Source organism: Galeopterus variegatus, unplaced genomic scaffold (genome assembly GCF_000696425.1).
Source record: "Galeopterus variegatus unplaced genomic scaffold, G_variegatus-3.0.2 Scaffold228, whole genome shotgun sequence".
In the NCBI taxonomy this organism is placed as follows: domain Eukaryota; kingdom Metazoa; phylum Chordata; class Mammalia; order Dermoptera; family Cynocephalidae; genus Galeopterus; species Galeopterus variegatus.
In genome coordinates this window covers 776818-785551 of record NW_007726339.1, presented here as the reverse complement: position 1 = coordinate 785551, position 8734 = coordinate 776818, and the positions used below count along the sequence as shown (strand labels likewise).

General features: G+C 56.6%; 1 protein-coding gene across 2 annotated transcripts in view; it reads right to left on the bottom strand.

Annotated features, from left to right (window-relative positions):
• The window catches only part of ANHX (anomalous homeobox), a 13036-nt gene extending 5029 nt beyond the window's left edge, over positions 1 to 8007 (bottom strand). Inside the window, exons 1-5 of one of the 2 annotated variants that reach the window (XM_008566199.1) lie at positions 7759 to 8007; positions 6411 to 6538; positions 2831 to 2954; positions 1629 to 1845; positions 986 to 1106 (exon numbers count right to left, since the gene is read on the bottom strand). In XM_008566199.1, coding sequence (XP_008564421.1) covers positions 986 to 1106; positions 1629 to 1845; positions 2831 to 2954; positions 6411 to 6538; positions 7759 to 8007 — 839 coding nt within the window. Of the gene's footprint in view, positions 1 to 985; positions 1107 to 1628; positions 1846 to 2830; positions 2955 to 4823; positions 4993 to 6410; positions 6539 to 7758 lie in introns of those variants that run through there. The other variant, XM_008566200.1, reaches the window with a different exon arrangement.
• Positions 8008 to 8734: the final 727 nt, after the last annotated feature.

The following is an 8734-nucleotide window of genomic DNA, read 5'->3' as shown; positions in this document are numbered from 1 at the left end:
AAAAAAAAAAAAAAGACTATTACTGGAAACCTAAAATACATTAGCAGTTTATTTACAATGATCCTCGATGAAGTATTTTTCTATAGTACTGGAAAATAAAAATGATTAGTTAGAGCCTTAATAGTTAAGTGAATAAATGATGGTTGATCCTAAAGGCATATTAGGCAGAAGTTGATTATAATTTAAAGAAGTAAAATTCCATGAATGCTCAGATGTCTTAGATGGTGCTCCCAGGCCTTTGTTTAACACCTCCCCCTTAATCTTGGCAACAACCCCCATGGCAGGTGCTATCACCATCCACATTCACAAGTGTGAGATCATGTGAACCTAAGGTCACACACCTGGGCGGTGCCAGGCCTGGATATGAGCCAGGCACAGGTGATGCCATGAGATATGGTGACATCACCACAGAACACGGAAAAGAAGCAGAAGTGCCCACGGTGTGATGGTCAGACAGGATGCGGGCAGCCCCGGTGGACCCAGTCCTGAGGCTGACCAGCCTGTGGGCTGCCCCCACTTTTCTTCTTCTTACATCAGGTTCTTGCCTCATCCCAGGATGAACACAGAGCACAAGGAGAGCACTCTATAGTGCCAGTACACAGTAGGAACTCGAGAGACATTGACTAACTCAGTGAAATACATAACAGACAAAATACTAGAAATAAACAAAGCTCCACAGCAGCTGGGTTTATCTTTATGTGTTAGGTCTACATGGTTTTCCTTCTATTTCCCCCATTTTCCGAAACAGACATGAATTCAGGTATAAGTCAGGTTGTAGGGAGCCAAGTGTGGGGTCCCTGATGAGGGGTCCTTGATGGTAGTTTCCCCCAGCCCTTGGATCACAGCAGTCTCTGCTCTCAGCAGTCACTGACCCCCAGTGTTGGGGCCCAGCATACCCAGGCCCAGTCCATGCCCTGGTCTCCACCTGAGGAGGGAGGGGACTGAACAGGTGAGATGGTCTCATGGCCCGTGGAGATGACAGTACCTGGGAGCCAGTGGCTTTGAGATTGTCTCATCTCTAGGAACGTCTGGGGCCAGGGCCTGCAGCTCCCACAGTCCTGGGGTGTTCTCGGGGGACTTTGGAGGTCTATTTTCCTCACCTCCTGCTAAAAGCAGATCAGATGGGAAGGGAGGCTTAGTGAGGCTGTGATCCCAGCCTCCTTCCCAGCAGGTAAGAGCAGCCCTGCTGGATGGAAAAGCATATCCCCACTGTGTCATCCCAATGTTCTGTCAGTCCTTTGGTCTGAACCAAGAATCCATAATTACAAACCCAAGACACCCCAAATCCTGCCGCTTGCCTCGTTTCTCCAGTCTGCTCCCCGGACCCCTCCCTCTGGCCAGGGGATGCCCCCTCCCATCCCATGTCCCCCCGCTCCAGCCCAACTCCTGGCCCTGGAGACACACTACCCTCAAAATGCAGATGCGCAGCCACAGCCCCACCTGGGCCGATCCTGAGCCCAGCCTGACCCTCGGTCTCAGTGAACTTGCTCCCCACAGGGTGAAGCCCTGAACCTGCTGACTTGCGGAGGGGGGCTGTCCCTGTAACCCGAGTAACCTTACCTAGGCCTAGACCTTGTCAGAAATCAGCCCCCCAAACACAAGGAGGCTGGGGCTCTCGGGCCACTCACCTGACCACTGAGGTCTGTCCGCAAACCCAGGGTCAACATGAGGATCGCCCGAGGAGTGCAGGGGATCAGGACCCCTCTGCCTTGCACTGGGGTCTTCTGAGGTGGCCTGTTGGGCTGGCTCCATGCGCTGGAAAATGGTTCTTTGGCGCCGCCGGTAATTGGCAAACCAGTTGTACACCTGCTCAGTGGTCAAGCTCGTCTCCAAAGCCAAGTTATCCTGCCCCCAAACAACAGAACTTCTAGCCCCGTTTCTATGCATCGAGCCACAAGAGTGCGCAGAGGCGGCTGCGACAGCTCATTTCCACGAAGACAGGGGGCCGGAGGCCAGTCCGCCCTCTCCAAGAACAGCAGAGCGGGCACTCGGGGCACTGGGGTTGTGGACAAAGGAACGGCTCCTGGGCACGTGCTCGGGGGAGGCCGAGGGCGGGTCAGCGTGGACAGGACACGCACGCCCCGCCTGCCAGGGCTGCCCCCATCCCCGGCCAGCTGAGGACCCTGCCAGGAAGTCTGCGCAGTCGCCGCGCGTCCTCCTGGGCGGGAGCCCTTGCTCAGTCCACCTTGCGCCAGCGCGCCCGGGAGATCCTGAGCCCTGGAGGGGCAGGGGCTGCGCAGTCGGCGCCAAGCACAAAACCACCGTGCGGTGGGACAGCGCCTCGGCCGCCGCATAGTCCTGACCCGGACCGGCGCATCCGAGCCCGCGCCCTTGGCTTTCCTGGAGCGACCCCCGCGCCCCGTCCTCCAACAAGCCGAGCCCAGGGCACTGAGAGAGCCTGCTGCTCGGACAGGAGAGAGGAGCGGGCAGAGCGAGCGTGCAGAGCCTGCTGAATGAATGGAGGAGAGAAGTGGGCGGAGGGCTCCAGGGCGACGCCCGCTGATTGGACGGGCATGAGGTGGGTGGGGCGAGCACTGGGCAGATGCTGCCAATTGGACGAGGGCGAGAAGTGGGCGGAGGGAGCCGTCCCGGGCTTTGGAGAGCCGGAAGCCGCGCTCACGCCCGCGCCCCTGCGGGCCCCTCCGGCTGCATCCCGAGCCCGCACGCACGCGCTCCGCTGCACCTGCCCCCTACGTCGGAAGGGTCCGCCCCGGTGCCCGCCACCCTCTAGTGCGCGGTCACGAGGGCTCGAGGAGAGGCTGAGACCACCAGCGCCACGGGCCACGGGCCACTCGGGGCCGGGGAGGGTCGTCCCCTCCTCCCTTCTTACCCGCTGCTCCTTGCTGGGGCTGGCGGTCACGCCCGAGGCGAAGGCGTGCAGCTTCTGGCGAACCTCTCCGGGGAAGTTACGGCTCTTCGGGCCCTCCGGGCAGAGGGAGGGGGGCGGCGGGTTCCTGGATGAGGACGGTGAGGAGGTGGTTACAGCACAGGACACACACCCCCAATCTGCTCCCTGCTCAGGGCCTGGCCCTCTGAGCAACATGACACTCGTGCCCCCTTCATCCCGTGGGCCTCTTCCTAGGAGACGCCTCTCTGTCCTCAGTTTGTGAAAACCACAGTCTCCCATAGAAATGCACATACCCCCGACATACAGAGTTCACACGAGCGTGTGGGGTTTGCCGACGCCCTGAGCATCCGCAGGCCTGGGTGAGGCGCACCCTCTGGGTCCCGTGGCGCTCCTAGGCGCACCTCAGCCCCCCTGGCCCCTCCATGGACGCCCGCCTACACAGGCCTCCCAGAACCTGGCTCCCCGCTCCGTACAGTGTTTTCCTGCTGGTCACTGGTGTCTTGGCCGTCGGCCCCTCTCTGGAGGGAGTCGTCTGAGGAACGCAGCACTCTGCCCGCCTCCTTCCCCTTCCTGCCGCCTTGCATGGCCACACCAGCCTTTCTCCTCTCACTTCCAACACCTCCAACTATGATTCACTATCCTCAGATGACCTGGTTCTTACTTTCCTGAGATGTCATCGGAAGAGCAGCGCCACGTGTCTGCCACCACCTGCCATCCCAAGGCACTCCTCAAGCGCCTGCAGGACCCCTTGCCAGTGGAGGATCCTGCTCCTCTCCAAGCCCAGCCCCGTCTCACTAAGAACTTTCCTCCTGAAACTATTTCCTGTTTTTCACCATCAGTACTTTTACAGTCATTCCCACGAGCTGGTAAACATTCTGCAAATCTCTCACCATAAATATAAACCTCTCTTGACTCCCCCCTTCCCCTCAGCTGCTACCCCACTCTCTGCTCCTTTCCAACAAAACTTCTCAAAGAATGACCTAGGATCACTGGCACCGACTCGTCTCTGCAACACACCACACCGGATACGCTGCACCATGCCACTGAAAACACTGTTTCTCTGCTCCTTTCCAACAAAACTTCTCAAAGAATGACCTAGGATCACTGGCGCCGACTCGTCTCTGCAACACACCACACCGGATACGCTGCACCATGCCACTGAAAACACTGTTGCCCAGCTCACCAACGCCCTCCGTCTCCTCAAATCCAAAGGTCTTTCTCAGCCCTCCTCTTACCTGACAACCCCCACACACCTCACTGGCTTCTCGGCACCTCACACCCCTGAATTTCCTCTCATCTCACTGGCCACTCCTCAGCCGACCCCTCGCCCTGCTTTGAGGTGCAGAGTCCCAGGGGCCCACCCCCTCAACGAAGAGGCCGCCTCCTCTCTCTGCGCCTTCAGGGCTCTTCAGTACCACTCAGAGAGATAACAAAGGGACAAGTGGCTGACAGCTGCTGAAGCTGGATGATGGAGATGTTCAGGTTGGTTATGCTATTCTCTACTATTGTGTGTTTTTAATTTTTTCCATTAGAAAAACGTGACATATAAACATATGTCACCTATCTGTGGAACACTTGATACCCACATGTTCACATGGACATCTAAGATGCTTCTCACACATCACCCATCCCAGATGGAACTTGACCTCTGCTCTCCAAACCCTCCCCCAGCCCCTGTGCATCTCTGAAGAAACCACCCTGTTCCTGGTGGTCCCACTCAGGCCCCGAGTCTGGCTTTCATCCCTGTCTTTATCTCCTCCAGCATGTCTAACTCATTAGCAAATCCTCATCTCTACCTCAAAAGTCTACCCTGACAAGACCCTTTCCACCTTCTCCAGCCACTACTCGAGTCTTGGACCAGGCAGAGAGCCTCCACGAACCTCCTACCTCTCTCTGCTCCAGAGCCCTGCATCTGCTGTAACTCAGACATCACCCTGATGATGCCCCCAGGTCAGAACAAAGCACAGCGGTTCACCTTGGCCACGGGACCGGACTGGAGTCCTGCTGCTGCTCACTCATCAGCCCCTGGGGGTCCCCTAGGGCAGGAGGGCGAATTCAGCCACCAGCTGTTTCTATGGCCATGGGCTTAGAATCAGTTTTACATTTTTCAAGGTTTGTAATCACACACATGGACACACACCCCAAAATGTTTACTATCTGCCTCAGGACACCAAGCTCCTCTCGACCCCAGGCCTTTGGACTTGCCGCTCCCTCTGCCTGGAACACTTTCTGCTCACGTGGCCAGCACCTTCACCATGCTCAGGACCCTCCAAGGCTTGGGCAGGCCTGTGCTGACCGTTCTGTCTAAAGCAGCTCCCTTCACACAGTGGACACCCAACATGCCCCAGCCCTCTTCTGCACACACTCTCTACATATGGCTTCTCACTCCGTGGACAAGGGAATCCACTTTGTATCCGTATTTATTATCCATTGTCCTCATCCAGTGTCAGCTCCAGAAAAGTAGGGCCTAGTCTATATCTCCAGTTCCTCCCCACACCATGCAGGGGACACGTCACAAACACAAGATGCCATCATGCTGGGCCCCCATCACTGCAGTCAGGCAGGCTGTCAGCGTCTCCATGAAGGGATATGATCACATCCCCTGATGACCCCAGGCTGGCTAACTGCTGGGCTTCTGAGGACTTGTCTCACTTCATCACTATTTGGTTGGCACCATGCAAGAGAAGCCTCTCTGGTCCACGAATGAATCCATCTTTTCTTCCTCCAGTAACCAGTGTTGCTTCCTACCAGGCCCTGTGGCTCAGGAATGCTTCACCACTCAGGCTATCAGGAGCTCAGCACAGAATCTACAGCCCTTCCCTGACCAGTGGAGAACACCCGACAGGAAAAGTAAAGGCTCTGAGGTCTCAGAGTGTAGGCTGGAATCCTGGCTTTGCACCTCCCTTGTGTGAAACTTCAGGCAACTGATTTAACTCTACCGTTTCTCAGTTTTCTTATTCATAAATGGTGATGATGGTAATAAAAATAATTAATAGTAGTAACATTTATGCATTGCCGATTATGGTGACAATAATTATTAACATTTATTTAGCACCATCATGTGCCAGGCATTCTTCTGCGCACCTACATATAACTCATTCTAATACTTGCAACACTCTCGTCCTTATTGTTCCCATAGGCCCTGCGGCCCCTAAGTGGCCACTGGAGCCTGGGTGTAGGGTAGATGACTTAGGACACACGTGCTGAGCAGCTCCCTCCTGCCCCTCCATATCCACTGTCCGTCCTCGGTCCGTGGGACCCTTTTCCAGCCAGCCCTGGGTGGGAGCTGGGAGAAGGAGGAGACAGGATGCCACCCGCTGGCCTCAGCCTCAGTCCCCCTGGGTGCGGCCGTTTCCAGCCACCACCTGTGACTCAGTGCCCAGCACACAAGGGCGTGACACACACTGCGATAATATTAAGCTTATTACATTGTGACTATTGCAGCTTCACCTGACTTTCTACCCATCTCTCCTCACCTTTACTTTACCTTTGGGGTTTTGGATGGTATCTCTAATCCCTTCGGAGCCCCATAGAATAAGCATTAATAAATGACAGCAGGTACCTCTTCCTGCAGCGGAACTTCTGCACCGGGGTCAGTGCAGACACGCCCAGCCTCTTCATCAGCAGATGGTAATGGATGTTGTTCCAGAGCTGCACCAGCTCCTGGCTGCCTCCAGGCACCCGGCAACCCTGCCAAGAAAAGCCTGCTGAGCCCTGGTTGCCCCACCCACCCTGAAGCACTGTAGGGACCTGTGTCTGCCATCCCAAACCAACCCACCCTCGGGAAAGGCCGTGACGTTTATGGGAAGACCAGGGGTCTGGGTTCAAGCACACCAAGTGGGCCAAGTAGTGCAGACGTGAGTCAGACAGCCAGCACTCAATCCCCACCAGGCTACGTCGTGTGACCCTGGCCAGGGGGTTACCTCACAGGCCACGAGCAGACACACTCGTGTCAGCCACAAACGGACGAATCATCCCTCCCCCAGCCCGGCCCCACCTTGAAACCCTTCGACCCTCCCAAGAAGGTCTTAAGTGACAGACCTTCATCTCCCACCTAGCAGGGCTGGCCCCTCAGGTGCTTGGCACATCTCAAGCCAAGTGGGATGAAGGGTCCCCTATCTGGGACCAGTGACAATTTACCCATCCACCTGACCAGACTTTGCAGATGACTGAGGATACCCGATATAGGCCTCTCCTGCACAGTCCCTGCCACTTACTTAATTCCAATCACCGGCCATGTGAAGCATCCCCATGGCCCCACCTTGGCCTTTACTGCCAGTGTTCTCAGGACCACCTTGGCAAACGAGGCACTGAGAATTACTGAGCGCTCTCTTCAAGGTGTAGGGAAGGTCGTATTTTGCCAGGCAGTGGCCCCCTCAGAGCCGATGACTCTGTGCCCCAGTCTCCTGCCAACATGCAGCCATCAGGACACCTGCAGTGGAAACTTCCTCTGCCCTGACTTAGCTGCAGGACTTGGCTCTGGTCAGAAATGCCCTGCACAGGCCAGGTCTGTCTGCCCCCACCGCAGGGCCTGAAGCATACGCTAGCAAATAAATAGGCTTCTAGTCAGAAGCGGAGGAAGGCGCCATGGGAGGGGTAACAGGGAGCTACACTGGAGAATAAAGACAGCACTACCTAGACCGACTGACATTTAAAGCAGAAACCGGAAGGGAGAAGGCCACACAAAGAACCAGGCTCCAGCCTCTGGCAGAGGGAATGACACACACAAAGGTCCTGAGACTGAGAACTATCTCGCAATTCTAGGAAGGGCAGGAAGCCAGCATGGCCACCTCAGGAGGCTGGGAGAGCACAGGGTCAAAATGGAGGCTGAGAACGAGTTGCCGCACCTCCCTCTGCACCCACCCCCAGCCCAGTCCTACCCTCTGCACCTGCTCCCAGCCCAGTCCTACCTCCAGAAGCCGGCAGGCCGCCTGCTGCTGCTCCTGCTGGGCCAGGACATGGGCGCACACCAGGGCCACGTCTGCGTTGTCCAGGAAATGCAGACGGAGCTGGCTGTCCAGAATGCTGGTGACCAAAGGCTGCACCTGGGCGAGGTCATCCTGGAGGTCCCGACACAGCCTGCCCGCGAGGGTCACCAGCTCCGCAGGAGGAGGGCACGTGCCCCCATGCTCCTTCAGCAGCATCAGGAAGCTCTGCATCCCGTATCGGGTCAGGGCAACTCTGCCAACACATAGAACAGTCACACGAGGGCAGCATCGACCTTGTCCTTTCTGCCAGTCAGTCCTCAAACCAGCTCTATGTGGCAGGTGATATACCATGACCCTCGTGCCACGGATTCTTGTAAGCTAGGACTAATAAGAGTTCCCTTAAGAAAAGGCAGGGCCATATCACACAGCCCCTAGAATTTCTTCCTAATTGCCCCAAAATATTTTAGTCCTTAATGAACTTGGTTGTGCACCAAGCAGTGGGCTGGGTGCTGTCTGCAACGGTTCCTTTCACTTCTCTGAGCCTTCCATGTGGTCCCCTGGCGCCATGTGCACAGGGACCACCCTGTTCCTCTCACTTCTCCTTGCCCTTCTTTGCCCCACGCAGTTGGGATGATGTTTCATCTCACTTCTCTGGGCTCAGTGGGGTCAGGGACCTCATGAGTTGAATTCAGGAGCCGTCCCCAGCATCTGCCAGATGGACGCCTAGGCCTTCCATCTAACCATTTTTTTTTTTCCTTTTTGTCTTTTTTCATGTCCGGCAACGGATCGCAACCCTCAGTGTCGCGCCCGTACCGGACCGGGACCGGCAACGGGATCGCAACACCTTGCGCCCACACCTTGCTCAGCCAGTGAGCGGGAACCGGTCTGTATGTGGGATCCGAACCCTCGGCGGGAGCGCCGCTGCGCTCCCAAGCCGCCCACCACCCCCCGCGCCCCC